This window comes from Oncorhynchus mykiss, chromosome 6 (assembly GCF_057628025.1).
Source record: "Oncorhynchus mykiss isolate SJ-2025 chromosome 6, ASM5762802v1, whole genome shotgun sequence".
In the NCBI taxonomy this organism is placed as follows: Eukaryota; Metazoa; Chordata; class Actinopteri; order Salmoniformes; family Salmonidae; genus Oncorhynchus; species Oncorhynchus mykiss.
In genome coordinates this window covers 24,495,798-24,516,028 of record NC_143027.1, presented here as the reverse complement: position 1 = coordinate 24,516,028, position 20,231 = coordinate 24,495,798, and the positions used below count along the sequence as shown (strand labels likewise).

Below are 20,231 nucleotides of genomic sequence, written 5' to 3'. Positions count from 1 at the left end.
ATACAGAAGAAAAAACAATGCATATCAAACTCCCTTCATCTGCATTAATCTGAGGACACAGGATAGTATTTCAATGAGACACTTAATTTCAACCAGGGGAGAATGTGAAACGCTTTATTGAAAGAAGTTCATTATCCAGGTGTTATAAATACATAAATGCATTATAATTATGATAATTGTAATATTATAAATACAAGTTCAATCTATACTTCAATGCACATATGGTGTGTATTATAAAACGAGGAAGAAAGACGAGGTGGGGAGAAAGGTGTAGAAGGTTCATGAATTACAGTGCTACCCTAGTATTCTCTCAGTTCATCGCAATTGTGGTGTCTCCTAACCAGCCTTCGGGCCAACTGGGGGCCCAAGGCTATCTTAAGAGCGGGTGAGGTGGCGATGAGGGGACTGGCTTCCTCTCTCACATCAAAACATACCTGCAGACGAGTGACGGAGCGAGAGCATGATTAAGCCTTGTTTTTTTTTATTGTAATTTATTCTTATGTCAATGTAAAGCATCTCTTTAATACTTCCTTTTGACCTGACCAAGTGACATCTCACTTATGACCATGCTGTGCCCTCAGTGTCCGCCAGTTAAGTTGCGGGAGGGGTACACCAAAACAGTTGATATAACCTAGAGGATTTAGGGAGAAGGGGAAGTGAAGAAGAGAGACTTATTGTGTGGTCTCACCTGGTGTCCACACTAAGTGGCTGCAGAGTACTTTATGCTGAAAAACAGACACATGAGTATTAACAATAGAAGATAATGTCATTAGAAGATACTGTATATGACGCAGACACCTATCGGAGTGGACCTGAAACATTTAAATACAGAGGGCTATGTGTCTCACCCCCTTGTTATTGCAATTTCCCCAGGGAAATCCTGACATAGCAGCAATAGATAGTCCAGTGAAAATGGCTGTGTTTATGTGGTGTAAATCTGAAAATTAGCAGCTAACATCTTAAGTGTTAAGGTTTTCTTCTTCCTCTGAAGAGGAGGTGTAGCAGGGATCGGACCAAAATGCAGCGTGGTTATCTTCATACATCTTTAATAGAGATAATGAACGATACAATACAAAACAATAAACGTAAAGTGAAAAACCTAAACAGCCTTATCTGGTGCAAACAAACACAGAGACAGGAACAATCACCCACGAAACACTCAAAGAATATGACTGCCTAAATATGGTTCCCAATCCGAGACAACGATAAACACCTGCCTCTGATTGAGAACCACTCTAGGCAACCATATACTTACCTAGACAACTATACTACACCACAATCCCATTACCTACAAAAACCCCAAGACAAAAACCACATAAATAACCCATGTCACACCCTGGCCTGACCAAAAATAATAAAGAAAACACAAAATACTGAGACCAGGGCGTGACATTAAGTTAAAAAAAAAAATGTATGCATGTGAGACAGGTTCCATGTACAACAAGACAGGCAGAGATGGAGAAAAAGAACATAGAACAGTTTAATTACTTCTGGTTATGGACACTTTTGCCAGCAATAAAGCTTCCACGGTCTGTTCCTCGGACAGTGAACATCTGATAATATCTAAATTTTCCACCCCTTGGTCAGCTCGCTCTTTGAAAGTAAACAGCTTATTTTTTTATAGCTATGAAAACAATAACTGAGATATGACCGTTCAATCTAAAGCAGCAGATGTCATTTTTGGAATTGTTAATACAGCCCAGTGCTGCCTACCTGAGATGCCATCTTCAATACAGCCCAGTGCTGCCTACCTGAGATGACATCTTCAATACAGCCCAGTGCTGCCTACCTGAGATGCCATCTTCGTAGGTGTCCACTTTGACTTCCTTTGTGTCGGAAAAAAGTTGCTTTCAGAACAATTATTTTTGATTGATAAGAGGTTTTGCGCTCGACAAAAATACCTAAATGCACCTCCATAGCATATAACAATTTACCTGTGAATAACCACACCTTCATACAAACGTGCTACTGTATGCAGAATTCTTGACGCACAACCGAAGATGCTGCCATATCCTGCCAGCACGCCCACAAGTGAGCCACTCCGGAGTAGAATGATGATGTGTGGAAAATGGAAAGGAATGAGATGGGAACAGCAATTTGTTGCAAGTTGGGGAGGAGGGCTAATAGCTGAACAATAGACTATTCAACCTTTACTAAATAATAGTCTAATAGCCGAGCTAGGTGTGAACCCCCCCTTATAACAGACCAGATTTGCCCTAACGACCAAGGGGTAGCTTGCTACTCAATGTAATAAAGTAATGACTTTTCAAATAAGTTACCTTACACGTTATGTTGGCTGACAATTTGTTAGCTACGCTGACCTTACAAACCACATAGCATATAATTACAGCAGTATGTACTGGTATGTTAGCTAGCTACCTAACGTTAGTAGTTATACATCAAACTTTCCAGTATATTAACTATAGGCTGTCTAACTACCCAATGTTTATTGACTTGATTATTCTCGGCATTCTTAGCTTAGCTAAATGATATCGCCATTGTGCTTTCTCAATGGACATTCGGGTGCTTTCGTAAATTCGCTCTGGCTATCTATAGGCTGGACAATAGAACAAGTCAAAATTCACCCAAGGCTGAAAAACAGCTTAAGATCGTTAGCTAAACTGGAACACTAGCGCAAGCCCATAGTTTAGTAATGGAATCGAATGTTCGCGGAGCCTGTTTTGACTGGAGTGATGAAGAATTCCATAAATGTATCCCTTTTTTTATTTGACCACTATCTGTTTGTCAGACGAAACTAGAAAAAAACAACTTGTGTAGAAAGTAATCACCTCGATGGTGTCAACTGTGCTTATGTCTGTGTAATGTAAAAGTAGGGAAAAAATGTAAACTTCAAACTATTTCTGGTCTAGCGATCGATGACAAATGAGCTCACTGCCCAGACTTACATGATTACAAAGAGGAGATTCTCCTGATTTTAAAATGGTGCCCTTGTAACAGTTTTGCTTCCGTCCCTCTCTTCACCTTTACCTGGGCTCGAACCAGGGACCCTCTGCACACACAGACAGCCACCCTTAAAACATCGTTACCCATCGCTTCATAAAAGCCGCGGCCCTTGCAGAGCAAGGGGAACAACTACAACTACTAAGGTCTCAGAGTGAGTGACGTCACCGATTGAAACGCTATTAGCGCGCACCCCGCTAACTAGCTAGCCATTTCACACCGGTTACACCCGACTTGAAAAAAATCTAAATGTACACATTGCGAGATATTTGGCGAAATAGACAGGCATTTATTTATTTTTCCCCCATAGGAAACAATGGGAAGACCGCGGAGTTCCAATAAAAAAAAAATGTGTTTACATTTTAACTATAAAACATTGTGAGCAGGTCTTATTGCCAACAATAGCGAAGCAGGCATTGTGACGTTGAACAATAAGCTGGGAATAGAACGTTCAGAAGGCGAGTTGGTGCCATGGTGCTTAATAGAACTAATGCACTAAAATAAGGCCAGTTTTTTTCGCAATTACTTCAAAACGACGGCAAGCAGCTGGGAAATATGGTCATATTACGAAACTGGGCTCCACGGCTGATGCAATGAACTAGTTATTATCAGAAAATTAAGTTGTTAAAAATTATAAGAGAATTCAGGAAAGGGCATTCTGTCAGCAGTCAGTGCAAGATTACGTCTAATGACAAAATAGAAATATTTTGGAAGTTTTTAACTAGTTATTTAACCAACTTGTGTGGCTTCTAGCCAAATAGCATTGCACTTCTGTTGTCATCAGATGAAAATGAAGCCTATTTTCTGCCTAATGTGTTGCACTAATATACTTTTTGTGAAGGAAAACTATAGTCGCACGTCCCTGATTGCTCTATTGAAGCAAAAAAACACTGACTTTAAATGTAAAGTGAGACCCCTGTCAACATTATTCCATTTCTGTTAGTCACATGTCTGTGGAACTTGTTCAGTTTGTCTCAGTTGAATCTTATGTTCATACAAATATTTACACATGTTAAGTTTGCTGAAAATAAACGCAGTTGACAGTGAGATGTTTCTTTTTTAATTAATAATGAGGCTGGTACATTGTTTGTTTTTGACCCTCATAGACATACTGTGCTCTGTGCTTTATGGTTTTGAAACTATTTGAACAGATTTTTTTAATCAGCTAACTGAAGATTACCTTCTACCTCCTACTGTATGTTATTCAAATGTCTGTGTAGCATTTATTTTAAAAAGTAAGATGAAACTAGAGTGGAGAACTGATATAGCCTAGGCATAGCAGGTTGGAGCAGGGTTTCATGATGACTTGACTACTGGGAAGTGATATTGTACTGTTTTCAGATCTACAGCTGCAACTCTTTAGGCCTAGTAGTATCTATGCGAGAGTGAGAGAGATCTGATTTGGGTGGTTGCTCAAAGCCAATGCCCTGTAGAATCACATCATGTTAGGCCATAGTGCTGGCAGCCGTACACACCATCCCTCCATGTGTAGACTGCAGAGCAGTGGTGAAACATGAGCTACCAGGGTCTTCATTCCTCAGAGGCCCAGAGAAATGGCAAGGGTCCTAATGACTATTTTGGCAAGAGTCACAGGTCGCATGTAATGAGTATCCTACTCCCAGTCTCTTTTACTATCAAAATAGTGTTTTGTGTGTGTGAATGTCTGAATCTAAAAGTGACCTTTCAGTTTCGTTTCACTCCATTCACTCTATTCTGCCATCTTTTATAACCACCCAGACACATATTTGAGACGTTTAGGTTATTGATAAGGATTGTTTCAAATGAACCACTAGTTCGCTTAAATCCAATGTCCTCTCTGCTCTGTAAAATCAAACAAAATCCTTGACTGATCCTTGAAAAATGATCGACACCGACCATACCGATCACCTTTTGCAGGCATTTTGCTGACATTGTTCATTATGATAAGTAGCCTATACTAGAGAAATGTTCTGTTTGACATGAAATAGGCTTGCTAATAGGGGTAATTGTTAATGGGGCAATTGATGGCTACAACCATCGAACTAGTTGTGGTTTACAGGATCATTTCAAAAACGGTGGTGCACATTAATGGTATAAACGTATCGTTCCATTTATTACCACTCAAACCCCCCCCAAAAGGCATGAAAACGAGTGCACATTTTGTTCCCACAGCAAGTGTTGACACATTTATCCAATAAACACCTTTTCCATAACGTTTTGAGCCAATTAAGGAATATCAACGTAACTAATGACATTATAAGCAATAATTATTGCGACATCAAGTAATAAACTAATTTGAATGTTGCAATGGAGAACTCACCAAATCATTTCCCATGTTGATTTAACTTGTTTGACTGCTATGATTAAGCAATAAGGCACGAGTGGGTATGATATATGGCCAATATACCTTGGCTAAGGGCTGTTCATTAGCATGAAGCAACACAGAGTGTCTGGCTACAGCAGTTAGCCGTGGTAGATTGGCTATCACAAACCAGATGTTACCACTAGAAACCGTTATAAATGGCCCATTTGCAAGATTGACTTGACATTTGAATAGGCATAAGCTACATACTAAAATCTGGGTTCATGATTGTAATTCAACTTTTCCATGGTTTGCTTAGATAGCCTGTAGCCCCTGATTTGCCTACATCTTATTTCAGATAGTCTATAGTAGCCTAGGCAAGATGTAAAACTGAACGAGTTAGCAGCTTGCTTAGCTCAAATGAACAGAATCATTTTTTCAACATGAATAGCTTGGCGATTTCAAGACAAGAAGTGCTTGTTTTCCCCAATAGCCTGCTGGATTAGGCTACTGAGGAAGGGGTCATAATTTCAATCACTGAATTAAATATGAACTATATATACAGTACCAGTCAAAAGTTTGGACACCTATTTATTTAAGGGTTTTTCTTATAATGTTTTAAATGTTCTACATTGTAGAATAAATGATGACATCAAAACTATGAAATAACACATGGAATCATGTAGTAACCAAAAAAAGTGTTAAACAAATCTTAAATATAAAACAAAATATGTTTTATATTTGAGATTCTTCAAAGTAGCTACACTTTGCCTTGATGACAGCTTTGCACACTCTTGGCATTCTCTCAACCAGCCTCACCTGGAATGCTTTTCCAACAGTCTTGAAGGAGTTCCCACATATGCCAAGCACTTGTTGGATACTTTTCCTTCACTCTGCGGTCCAACTCATCCCAAACCATCTCAATTGGGTTGAGTTTGGGTGATTGGGGAGGCCATGTCATTTTATGCAGCACCCCATCACTCTCCTTCTTGGTCAAATAGCCCTTACACCGCCTGGAGGTGTGTTGGGTCATTGTCCTGCTGAAAAACAAATGATAGTCCTGTTATTTACAGTTACGAACAAATTCTGGGACTCCCAACCACATCATTATGGGACTCCCAACCACTACCGGATGTGATGCAGCCTGGATTCTAACTGCAGTGACGCCTCTTTCACTGAGATGCAGTGCCTTAGACAGCTGCTCCACTCGGGATGGCATATCTCTGCAGAATGCTGTGGTAGCCATGCTGGTTGTGTGCTTGAATTCTAAATAAATCACTGACATTATCACCAGGAAAGCACCGGCACACCATCACACCTCCATCCTTCACGGTGGGAACTACATATGCGGAGATTATCCGTTCACCTACTGTGTCTCACAGAGTGACGCCGGTTGTAACCAAAAATCTCAAATTTGGACTCATCAGACCAAAGGACAGATTTCCACCTGTCTAATTTCCATTGTTCGTGTTTCTTGGCCCAAGCAGGGATCGTCTCCTCTTCTTATTTGTGTCCTATAGTAGTGGTTTCTTTGCAGCAATTGAACATGAAGGCTTTTTTCACGCAGTCTCCTTTGAACAGTTGATGTTGAGATGTATCTGTTACTTGAACTCTGTGAAGCGTTTATTTGGGCTGCAATTTCTGAGGCTGGTAACTCTAATGAACTTATCCTCTGCAGCAGAGGTATCTCTGGGTCTTCCTTTCCTGTGGCGATCCTCATGAGAGCCAGTTTCATCATAGCACTTGATCGTTTTTGTCACTGCACTTGAGGAATTTTCCGGATTGACTGACCATGTCTTAAAGTAATAATGGACTGTCATTTCTCTTTGGTTATTTGAGCTGATCTTGCCATAATATGGACTTGGTATTTTACCAAATATGGGGTGGTATACAGAAGATAGCATATTCTTGTCACAACACAACTGATCGACTCAAACGTGTTAAGGAAATAAATTCCACAAAGACACACCTGTTAATTGAAATGCATTCCAGGTGACTAACTCATGAAGCTGGTTGAGATAATGCCAAGCGTGTGCAAAGCATTCATCAAGGCAAAGGGTGGCTACTTTGAAGAATCTCAAATATATAATATATTTTGATTTGTTTCACACTTTTTTGGTTATTACATGATTCCATATGTGTTATTTCCTAGTTTTGATGTCTGCACTATTATTATACAATGTATAACATAGTAAAAATAAAAACCCTTGAATGAGTAGGTGTGTCCAAAATGTTTGACTTATACTGTATATGAACTGAATATGCTTGTCAACAACTTAATTAACTAAACTTGGCCATTAATATTTGCGTAGTAACACAAGGCTACAACAACAATACACTGAAGTTATAACGTATTTTTAAAATGTATTTGCCGGCTCCAGGTAGGCTACACAAGTGACACATTTGATTTGCAAAATCTCCAGTGATATAGTCATTTCAACATATATTTATTGTATCAAATTGTAGCCTACATTAGCATATACAATTATAGACTACTTGATTGCCAACAGATGCAAATGTATCATTCTTCACAATTAATGTCAGCTTCATTGAGGATTTTTCCCCATAATAGAAGCACATAAGGGAGTTACATAACTTCCATTTCAAATGTCCACTTGCCATAATGTCAAGTTAAATAGCCTACATACAACTGGTAAAAAGTTGTCATGACGTGCTGCTCTGTCTTCTCTCACTCATGTGACTCAGTCAATAGTGGACTAAGTAAGCTGCTTTCTGCGGTGCTCTTTCAGCATGAACCCCCCCCCCCCCCCCTCCACTCACTCAGCAACAGCCTTCCTCATTGCCTGATAGTCAGCAGCAGGAGACAGTGAAATAGATATATGGCATGGCGGCCGCGGTGCAACTTAGAAGTAGCCCAAAAACCCACAACCCGCGACCAATACATTTACACCCGTGATATTGTTTTCGAAGTAGCCCAATTTGCGGGAAAACTGCAGACATGGCAACCCTGGTTAGCGCATCAATTCAGGCAATTTACTGCAATATGGATTTTTGTCCATATCGCCCAGCTCAACCTCAGGGGATCTGGTACTGTGAACACTCACCGCTTCTAAAAATCTCTGCTTTATAGGATATATGCTGCTGTGTTTTATAGCAATCTATTTTCTCTCATTAATGTGTATTGTAATAGGTATGAAATCAGTAAGAGGATTATGCCTCTCTTCCCACTCCTTTTATTTTCATTTCTTCATCACCGTGAAGAATAGGAAATCTTGTCCATGAGCTTTTCCAAAGTGGTTGTGGGGGAGAAGCCTACTCAAACAGCACAAAGCACTCGTCGTATCACTCCATTTTGAATCCATCTCTCAACCACACTAGAAGTGCACTCGCTGCCGTTTGGTGATATGTCCTTGGCGTTAAAACTTAATTGGTGTTGGAACATCCATACTTAGCATAGTGTAATTATTTCCCTATTAAACCCTGGGCATTAGGTTATCAACTAGCATTTTGTCTTTGCCTAACTTTTCATAGACATAACTCCTCCAGTGCGAGGGACAGGAGGCCATTCAGTGTGTAGGCAGGCAGGTGCAAGATCTGTCATCAGGGACAGTGGAAATGCTAGCAGCTGCTGGAGAGAGGTGCTGACACTCTTATATCCAGGATGCACTGACACATTCATCTCGAGCTGGTGGCCAAATAGCATTTAACCCTTCTCAATCTACATACAGCGAGACGGATTATTATTGTTCTGCAGAAAGCTGATATCCGTGCCTAAGACTACCAAAACCCTGATGGGACGTATGACTTCAAACTGGCTTGATTTGGGTTGGTCAACTGTCCTGACTTGTATGTGATTAGTTTCTCATCATGCCGTTCTCTTCTCCCTACAGGTCGCTGTCTACAGGACCAAACCCATGATGTACCTCGCCTGCTCTGCAGCCCCATCAACATCCAGTCTTTAGAGGAAGCGGCCGCACCAGCATGTCCTCCCACCCCCAGTCTGTGCCTCAGGGCCGGAGGGCTGTGGACATCCGCCACCTGCCAAACCCTGCCAGTCTACCGCTGCAGCTGGCACGGGCACACACGGTAAGAGCCCTGAAACTAGCTGGAGACAGGAACACTGGTACTTAGCGCCTTCACATGAAAGCTCAGTGTATAATGATTTACATGTAGATGTTACCCCGGCTCCCTTAGGTTAGCTGTCATTTTGTCAACGGAATTATCCTGCACCGAGTAACTACACTGTTGTGGCTACACTGTTGTGCACACAAAGGATATGCCGCCCTAGAACCTGCTCCCTTATTAGATGTTTGAATTGAAAGTGAATGTTTTCATGGTGGAATCATTTTCTAGGTTTCTCCATTATACCCAAATGTCTTCCCTCATTTCTTAATCGCCATGACTGTTTTTTGAACGGGTGAGAGGGATATGTGTCTTGTCTTCCCAGAAGAGGCCCCTAGCTAGTAAGTAGGATCATCTTGTGGCTTGACGTCCTGTGTCGGTGTGAGTTTCTCTCTCTGTTGTAAGGAGGGAATCCTAGGGTTACCTCCCCCAGGATCCCCACAGCTGCCCCTGCTTGTTAATCCCTTCACTCCCACTTGTCATCATGCTGAGGAGGAGATGAGGGCAGATGGACAGTCCACAACCCACAGTTAGTCCCATCAGCCTCAGCTCAGTGAGAGAGGCACAGGTGTAGAGGAATGGCCACTCTCTCTCATATGTATGAGGTAAATGGAGAGAAAGGATGATAATGTAATGACCAGGAATGAAGAGCTAGATGGCGAGAGAAAACGAGAGAATGAGTGAATTAACAGAGGCACGCTACCATAGACTTGTCTCAGATCGGAAGATTTCTGGTGTGCTCTCCTCATGCGTTTCAGGATGTGGGACTGGTGGACTACCATCCTCACTCTCGAGACTACAGCTCACACCTGGCTCAGCCCCACCGCCGCCGGCCCTCTCTGCTGTCTGAGTTCCAGCCAGGGAATGAGAGGTACGTAGCTATCTACTACTGTACTAGACATGATAACACACACCATCTGCTCTCGCTCAGGACCCAGGACCCCCTGGTTTCTTTGATCTCTCAGGCTTTTAACCCTTTGACGTGTCCGATCATATATTTGTGATCATTGTTGAGTGGTCCCTGTAGCGTACCATCGCAAATATCTGATTGGAACAGTAGCAACTGAACGTATGATGCAACAAACTCATCTAAACAGCATTGTTGTTTGAAAAGCATCTAAATAATGCTTTGTACTGATGGGAAATAAAGATCTTCACAAGTTTATTCCTCAATTTTATATTTAATTGTGAAAGATAGATGTGAACTTCATCATCCAAGCATCACAAGGAACACATCCACAGCCAAACTCATTCCATAAACCATTCTAAATAACCAGTTGCGCTGACAAAAAACTAAACATAAGTTAGCGATCTAACATCTATACTTGTTTACAATGTATCTCTGGTGAGCACAAGGGAGATGTAATATTGTTTAGAAAAGAGATATGTGTCGGCTAAGCTAACAGCAGCTAAATTCTTTGATTGCAGCCATATTTGTTTGACAATCAAAAACTCCCTAATCCCAGAATGCCATTCACTAATAAGACATAAAGAAACAAAGTCAAAGATGGCTACTCCCAATGCCCCAAAAACATGGACTTAGTTTGACAACTTTTCAGCATATTACAAATCTTCAATGCACTTGTTACAGTATACACAAGATCCGGAGCACATTTCTTCTACAAGTTGTTTACAGTTTTTGACACATCACAAAGCAAATAATGTTATCACCTCACAGATCATCACCCTAAATACAAGTGCGAAAGCTAAACAGGGTTGCCAGATTTAGAAAAATCATTTTAGGGGGGTTTATTTCAAGTCCATGGAGAGTAAAAATGGGGGATGGTATCGTGGGGGGATTTGATGCAGGAAATACTGTGCATTCGGAAAGTATATTTTTTCCACATTTTGTTACGTTACAGCCTTATTCTAAACTGGATTAAATCGTTTTTTCCCTCATCAATCTACACACAATACCCCATAATGACAAGTCGAAAACAGTTTTTTTGAAATTTGTGCAAATTTATAAAAAAATAAAAAACATCACATTTACATACGTATTCAGACCCTTTGCTATGAGACTCAAAATTGAGCTTAGGTGCATCCTGTTTCCATTGATCATCCCGCTTGAAGTTTGCCAAAAGGCACCTAAAGGACTCTGACCATGAGAAACAAGATTCTCTAGTCTGCTGAAACCAAGATTGAACTCTTTGGTCTGAATGCCAAGTGTCACGTCTGGAGGAAACATGCACCGTTCTTATGGTCAAGCATGGTGGTGGAAAGCATCATGCTGTGGGGATGTTTTTTAGCGGCAGGGACTGGGAGACAAGTCAGGATCAAGGGAAAGATGAACAGAGGAAAGTACAGAGTGATCCTTGATGAAAACCTGCTCCAGAGCGTTCAGGACCTCAGACTCGGGTGACGGTTCAACTTCCACCAGGACAATGACCCTAAGCACATAGCCAAGACAGCGCAGGAGTGGCTTCGGGACAAGTCTCTGAATGTCCTTGATTGGCCCGGCCAGAGCCCGGACATGAACCCGATCGAACATCTCTGGAAACACCTGAAAATAGCTGTGCAGCGACACTCTCCATCCAACCTGACAGATTGTGAGAGGATCTGCAGAGAAGACTGGGAGAAACTCCGCAAATACAGGTGTGCCAAGCTTGTAGCGTCCCAAGAGGACTTGTGGCTGTAATCACTGCCAAAGGTGCTTCAACAAAGTACTGAGTAAAGGATCTGAATACTTACAGTATCAGTCAAAAGTTTGGACACACCTACACACCTACATTGTAGAATAATAGTGAAGACAAACTATGAAATAACACATGTAGTAACCAAAAAGGTGTTAAACAAATCAAGATATATTTTGTATTTGAGATTCTTCTAAGTAGCCACCCTTTGCCTTGATGACAGCTTTGCACACTCTTGGCATTCTCTCAGCCAGCTTCATGTGGAATGCTTTTCCAACAGTCTTGAAGGAGTTCCCACATATATGACCCGTTTCAAGAAACTAGACGTATGACCCGGGTCACTACTTCACAGGAGAGCTGTTTGAACATAAACTTGAACATAAACATCTAATTTGCTTGACTAATGTTGGCTAGCTAACATTTAACCTGGTTGGTTAGCTACCTGCAGATTCATGCAGGGTAGTGATGTCATGGGTTGGGATTATGGTTCATTGTTTAGCTAGCTAGCTACATGTCTTGACAAAAGACTCCACAATGCAAGTATCCATTTCAATAGAATGTCAATGCAACAACTGTTGATAGACGTACTAGCTGGTGAATTTGGTTATCTACTCAGATTTCAGACCCCGGGTAAGATAGCCTTAGCTAGCTACATTTTCAGATATTACACGTTTCTAATTTTGAAAGTATTTTTATTTCAGGTTAAAGTGTATTGCTAACTAGCGTTACGTGTATGATTTTATTATTAATATCTCAGAGTCATTTGCAGATTCATGCAGGGTAGTAACGTCATGAGTTGGGATTGTGGTTCATTGTTTAGCTAGCTAGCTACATGTCTTAAAGACTCTCATCTGAGTGTTCCAGAGCGCAGAATAACTGATGAATTTACGAATGCTTAACCCAGTTGAATATGGCCGCTGTCAGTAAATGTCAGCAAAATTGCGTCATTAAATTGTTGCCAGCAGCACAGTTAGTCACCAACACTCTGTATGACATGAAAACAGCCTAACCAGCTCTGCTAGGTTGAGTAAAATGGTCACTGAGCTGTTCTCTCATTTGTGTCTGGAAGTATCTAGCAAGTTAGATTGCTTTTTAAAAATGTATACATTTTGTATTATTATTATTATGAACCAAACAAAATACAAAAACAGAAATATACAAACAAGAGTACATAAACCAAAGACGGGTATTACATATCAAGATGGTACATTTTCAATTTGTCAACAAAAAAAAATGTTGTTTTTACACTTACTGATAATTTCTAAATAATATTTCAATTCTATCTTAATGTGAAGAAGGGTTTGTTCTCCGCCCATTGAATTTTATGGATAAAGAATCTGCCATGAAAAATAAACAAATAAACAATGGAAGTTAAATCAGGGTCCATATAATTTGGATCAAAATAAAACATAATATATGTCTTTCAAATTAACATTAATAGGAATAGTAGTTAAAAAATAAAAATAATTATCTTCTAACTCAGTCCAAACTCATCTGACATAAGAACCGTTCCAAAATATATGGTCAGGAGTCTCTAGCTCACAACAATTAAATACACATTTGTTTTCAGTAGCTATTTTGAATCTTTGTATAATAGTCTTTACAGGGGCGCTTGACTGCTGCTGTTATTACAGAACGCTCAGATCAACCCTTAGAGATGGGTGGGGCTGAAGCTTAAGAGGGTGTGAACGATGCTGAATGGCTGTCGAAGAAGTCCCAAAACATTCAAAGGCCATTTTTTCAAAAGTGAGTCTACAAGTTTATCAACTTTTAAAACAAGATTACTTTCCCCCGTTGTTCATTAACTGTAGTGTATGATATACCATTTTGTAGCTCTGAGTCTCTACTTTTATCCAATGTAAAATCACAATTTCAAATTTTGCAGAAGTTTACATACACTTAGGTTGGAGTCATTAAAACTCATTCTCAACCACTCCACAAATTTGTTAACAAACTATAGTTTTGGCAAATCGGTTAGGACATCTACTTTTTATGACACAAGTCATTTTCCCAACAACTATTTACAGACAGATTATTTCACTTATAATTCCAGTTGGTCAGAAGTTTACATACACATAGTTGACTGTGCCTTTAAACAGCTTGTAACATTCCAGAAAATGTCATGGCTTTAGATGCTTCTGATAGGCTAATTGACATCATTTGAGTCAATTGGAGGTGTACCTGTGGATGTATTTCAAGGCCTACCTTCAAACTCAGTGCCTCTTTGCTTGACATCATGGGAAAATCAAAAGAAATCAGCAAAGACCTCAGAAAAAAAATTGCAGACCTCCCAAGTCTGGATCATCCTTGGGAGCAATTTCAAAAATGTATGAAGTTACCACGTTCATCTATACAAACAATAGTACGCAAGTATAAACACCATCGGACCACGTAGCCATCATACCACTCAGGAAGGAGACGCGTTCTGTCTCCTAGAGATGAACGTACTTTGGTGCGAAAAGTGCAAATCAATCCCTGAACAACAGCAAAGGACATTGTGAAGATGCTGGAGGAAACAGGTACAAAAGTATCTATATCCACAGTTAAACACGTCCTATATCGACATAACCTGAAAGGCCGCTCAGCAAGCAAGAATCCACTGCTCCAAAACCGCCATAAAAAGGCCAGACTGCAGTTTGCACCTGCACATGGGGACAAAGGTGGTACTTTTTGGAGAAACGTCCTCTGGTCTGATGAAATGAAAATAGAACTGTTTGACCATAATGACCATCGTTATGTTTGGAGGAAGGGGGGGGGGGGGGGGGGGAGGGGTGCTTGCAAGTCGAAGAACACCATCCCATCCGTGAAGCACGGGGGTGGCAGCATCATGTTTTGGGGGTGCTTTGCTGCAGGAGGGACTGGTGCACTTCACAAAATAGATGGAATCATTGAGGCAAGAAAATTATGTGGATATATTGAAGCAACATCTCAAGACACACCAGTTAAAGCTTGGTCGCAAATTGGTCTTCCAAATGGACATTGACCCCAAGCATACTTCCAAAGTTGTGGCAAAATGGCTTAAAGACAACAAAGTCAAGGTATTGGAGTGGCCATCACAAAGACCTGACCTCAATCCTATAGGACATTTGTGGGCAGAACTGAAAAAGCTGGTGCGAGCAAGGAGGCCTTCATACCTGACTCAGTTACACCAGCTCTGTCAGGAGGAATGGGCCAAAATCCACCCAACTTATTGTGGGAAGCTTGTGGAAGGCTACCTGAAACGTTTAACAATTTAAAGGCAATGCTACCAAATACTAATTGAGTGTATGTAAACTTCTGACCCACTGGGATTGTGATTAAAGAAATAAAAGCTGAAATAAATAATTCTCTCTACTATTATTCTGACATTTCACATTATTAAAATAAAGTGGTGATCCCAACTGACCGAAGACAGGGAATCATTACTTGGATTAAATGTCAGGAATTGTGAAAAACAGAGTTTAAATGTAGTTGGCTAAGGTGGATGTGAACTTCCGACTTCAACTGTAAGACCGATTTGAGCTGGTCGGTCAAATATGCTGAGCACTTGTTGGCTGCTTTTCCTTCACTCTGTGGTCCAACTCATACCAAACCATCTCAATTGGGTTGAGGTCAGGTGATTGTGGAGGCTAGGTTGTCTGATGTAGCACTCATCACTCTCTTTCTTGGTCAAATAGCCTTTCCACAGCCTGTAGTCATTTTCCTGAAAAACAAATGATCGTCCCAACAAGCGCAAACCAGATGGGATGGCGTATCGCTGCAGAATGCTGTTGTAGCCATGCTGGTTAAGTGTGCCTTGATTTCTAAGTAAATCACTGACCGTGTCACCAGCAAAGCACCCCCACACCATCACACCACCTCCATGCTTCACGGTGGGAACCACACATGCAGAGGTTATCCGTTCACCTACACTGCGTCTCACAAAGACACACTGGTTAGAAAAATAATCTCAAATTTAGACTCATGAAAGCAAAGGACAGATTTCCACCGGTCTAATGTCCATTGCTCGTTTTTCTTTGCCCAAGCAAGTCTCTTCTTATTGGTGTCCTTTTAGTAGTGTTTTTTTGTTGCAGCAATTCGACCATGATGGCCTGATTCACGAAGCCTCCTCTAAACAGTTGATGTTGAGATGCGTCTGTTACTTGAACTGTGTGAAACATTCGTTTGGGCTGCTATTTCTGAGGCAGTTAACACTAATTAACTTATCCTCTGCAGCAGAGGTAACTCTGGGTCTTCCTGTGGCTATATATATATATATATATATATATAGTCATGCTTTTTCTGAGGAGGAGTCTTGATGAGTAGTTATCTATTATTTATATGCATTCCATGAATTTTTTATGGCATACAGAGGGTAGGCCTTGAGCGCAGTCATTATTCTTCATCAGTTGATTGAAGTAGCCAATATTCCTGCATATGTTACCTGGGAAAAGTACAAGAGAACACTAAAGTGTGAAGTATATCTTCAACAAACGCTTTTCTCATGAGGTCAGCTGCAACTGGATTCTATTCGCATGGCTGTCAAAGCAGTGCTGTGCATCAGTGTCTCTCTGGGAGGTCTTCATATATTAATTTGAATTCGTTCACTGTCTGTTCTCTCCTCTCTCCATCTTTCTTTGTAGTTGAAATGGAGGTCCTGTCTCCGGAGGTCAAGTGTATTAGGCAACATTACCCTCAGGAATGTTACGGGCACACATTGGCTGACACCAGATGGTCAGTGTGTATGTAATGTGTAGCAGTGTGTGGCTAACAATTTGTGTGTGGCTGGCTGTGTCTTCCAGTATCAGTCAGACAGGATTACGGGCTCTCTGGGACTTTATTTTTGAAGAACCTGCCCAGGGAGCATTGTGTTCTTCCTCAACCACTGCAGTTCTCTGTTCTGTCCCATTTCTGTGTACAGTAGAGGACTCCAATAGTTCTGTCAACACATGAACACCACACTGTTCTCTCGCTCTTCCCAAGAGGACATTGATTAGCAGCCAATCCTGAAAAGTAAAACCATGAGGGAATAACAGCCTAGTCTCTGTGAACATGTTCTTCTTTCAGGGGGCATGGGTGAGCTGTGTGATTTTAGCAGGTAGTACCGTATGTGTTGTTCAATAAATAAAATATAATAGGACTTCATCTTATTAAGCTGTTATTAGAGATGACATTTCTTGTTTTCGCCAGTGATTAGCTGCAGGTTGTGCTGAGAGGCATCAGCTTGTGTGAGTCCCCAGTCAAGATTTAAACTATCAGCATTCCTTCATTTGATCAGCATTCCTTCATCCATACCTTCAGGCTATGCTCAAAGCCTTGCTTTTTAATCTCACCTCCACTGTGAATATCCATTTGAAGAAAGAAGTTCAAATGCAGATTGAAACATGGTTGTTGTGGATGTTGTTTCAAAGCCCAACACAATGAAATGCACAGTGCTTTTTTTAAGGTGATGATTCATTCAAAACATCCATATGCGTATTAGAGCTTCTGCATAGGCCCCATGAGCCTGGAAAAAACAACCTGAATAAAAGTGATGATTATGCCTTTATAATACATGACCTATCGCATATTACGCATGGCAGAAAAACATAAAACAAAACTCATTTTAAGATGTCTTTGAAACATAATTGGTTTAGCCTATACTCCAAAATTTGAGTAATTGCCTTTGAGTGTGGAGTGTATTATGCATACCAGATGGACTGGTTACCTTATGCTCCAACATTTCTATCAATGCGTCTGTGAGAGAACGTATAGCCCTAGGCGATGCTGTTGGTTCATTGATTAGGCGGGATGGCTTACAGTTAGCCTAAAATGAGTGAATTTGAATAGCCTAATAATAGGTTATTTTTTATATTTTCATAATGAATTATGTGACACATTACCTTTAGCTATACAGAATATCTCACCATCATGCGTTTCCATCTCCTCACTCTCCTTTATTCCTTTCTGGAGCCCACAGTTTAGTACATTTTGTTTTGTTGGGAAAACATATCGATGTTCCCAAACAGATTTCACTTGGTTTCCCAAATGAAGCACTGGGTAGCTGCAGGAACAAGGTTGGAGCACCCATGGCATACAGAGTTTGGGCGGAATATCACCTGTCGTGCAGCGAGAGCATGCTCCTCAAACAGGAATATCACCTGTCGTGCAGCGAGAGCATGTTCCTCAAACAGGAATATCACCTGTCGTGCAGCGAGAGCATGTTCCTCAAACAGGAATATCACCTGTTGTGCAGTGAGAGCATGCTCCTCAAACAGGAATATCACCTGTCGTGCAGCGAGAGCATGTTCCTCAAACAGGAATATCACCTGTTGTGCAGTGAGAGCATGCTCCTCAAACAGGAATATCACCTGTCGTGCAGCGAGAGCATGTTCCTCAAACAGGAATATCACCTGTCGTGCAGCGAGAGCATGTTCCTCAAACAGGAATATCACCTGTCGTGCAGCGAGAGCATGTTCCTCAAACAGGAATATCACCTGTCGTGCAGCGAGAGCATGTTCCTCAAACAGGAATATCACCTGTCGTGCAGCGAGAGCATGTTCCTCAAACAGGAATATCACCTGTCGTGCAGCGAGAGCATGTTCCTCAAACAGGAATATCACCTGTTGTGCAGTGAGAGCATGCTCCTCAAACAGGAATATCAGCTGTCGTGCAGTGAGAGCATGTTCCTCAAACAGTGGTTGATGCAAGAGTGAAATAAGTGTTATATTTATTTCTCAGCTATTCATGTTAAACACACACGCTGCTATAAAATCAAAATGGCCTACAAAATGGCCTGGCGGGAAAGCGCTTGGCCGTTCGCTATTCGAGTGCATACAGATGACACATCTTTTTCCCCCTGTTCCTGCCCATTTGATAATGTGCCATTCTATATTTAAACTAATTTGACATATTAGTAAAGACAAGATTAAATTGAGAATAGTCTGATGGGTGAAAATATGATCCCGTGACGAGAGGACAGCTGTGCAGCCCGAGGCAAGGAACAGAGTGCAAGCTTTATTTGCTCCTTTCTCTAATCATCAATAGCCTATAGTCGCACCATGCAGCCCATATATGTGACCGATTCGGTCTTATGTAGCAACATTTGAAATTGTTTTTTACGCTGGATAAAAGTAGAGACTCGGAGCTAGAAAATTGTATATCATACACTACAGTTGAGGAACAATGGGAAAGTAATTCTGCTTTGAAAGTTGATGATAAACTTGTAACCCCACTTTTGTGGAAATGGCTCTTCTTCAACTACACCCATTCAGCATCGTTCACACCCTCTTAAGCCTTAGCCCCACTCATCTCTTTAAGGATTCACAGGTGAGGCCATGTGCTAAGAGAGTAGTTTAGTGAACAACCAAAGATTTCAAGACTAAAAGTGGAAAAAGTAGTATCCTACAATAAGGAAAAACTCCTGGTAAAAAATACACTTCCTAGTCCTCTATATTCTAATCTGACTTGGGTGCAAGTCATATTGTTCTTCACTTTACTGTCTCTGGTAAACACACACTATATCAAATAAAATGTTTGTTTATTTGTCACATGCACAGGATGCAGAAGGTGTAAATTGTACAGTGAAATGGTTACTTGCATAGTAGCAATATCAAAAACAAAACGTGTCCAGTTAAATATATTTTATAATTATTAGATGACGCTTACCTGACACACTTGTCTAAATTCATGGTTCATATGAAGGAAATGCTATAACCACCCCTCAACCACATCTGGCTAAGTGGATGGGTCACTATGGTCTAGACCTGTACACATGTTCATGAAATACAATAGATGGCTGTAATCACCCACAGACACACCTGGTTAACTTGATGGGTCATGTAATCATCTGGTGGAGCTGGATGGCTAGCAAGCTAAACAATGAACCAGCATAATCCCAACTCATACTACTACCAGTAAAAACATTGTCATAGCTGTAGTATTAATCTGCAGGTAGCTAAAGCTAACAACTAGGTCCAACGTTAGCTAGCTAGGATTGCAAATGGATTTCTGATTCAATTAATATTATTACGCAGTTCATACATGTAATGTTAGCAGGTTTCCTCCAGATGTGACGCTTAGCATTCAGGCCAAAGAGTTCATTCTTGGTTTCATCACGCCAGAGAATCTTGTTTCTCATGGTCCTTTAGGTGCCTTTTTGGAAAACTCCAAGCAGGCTGTCATGTGCCTTTTACTGAGGAGTGATTGGCTTCCGTCTGGCCACTTTATCATAAAGGCCTGATTGATGGAGTGCTGCAAAAATGGTTGTCCTTCTGCAATGTTTTCCCATCTCCAGAGAGGAACTCTGGATCTCTGTCAGAGTGACCGTCGGGCTC

At 40.9% G+C, this 20,231-nt stretch overlaps 1 protein-coding gene across 50 annotated transcripts in view; it reads left to right on the top strand.

The window, feature by feature from the left end:
- ncor2 (nuclear receptor corepressor 2) overlaps positions 1-20,231 on the top strand; it is a 180,850-nt gene that overhangs the window by 36,477 nt on the left and 124,142 nt on the right. For all 50 annotated transcript variants that reach the window (XM_090237380.1, XM_090237370.1, XM_090237371.1 and 47 more), the window contains exons 2-3: positions 9,094-9,289; positions 10,084-10,196. In XM_090237380.1, coding sequence (XP_090093506.1) covers positions 9,185-9,289; positions 10,084-10,196 — 218 coding nt within the window. In that variant the 5' untranslated portion in view covers positions 9,094-9,184. The remainder of the gene's footprint in view (positions 1-9,093; positions 9,290-10,083; positions 10,197-20,231) is intronic.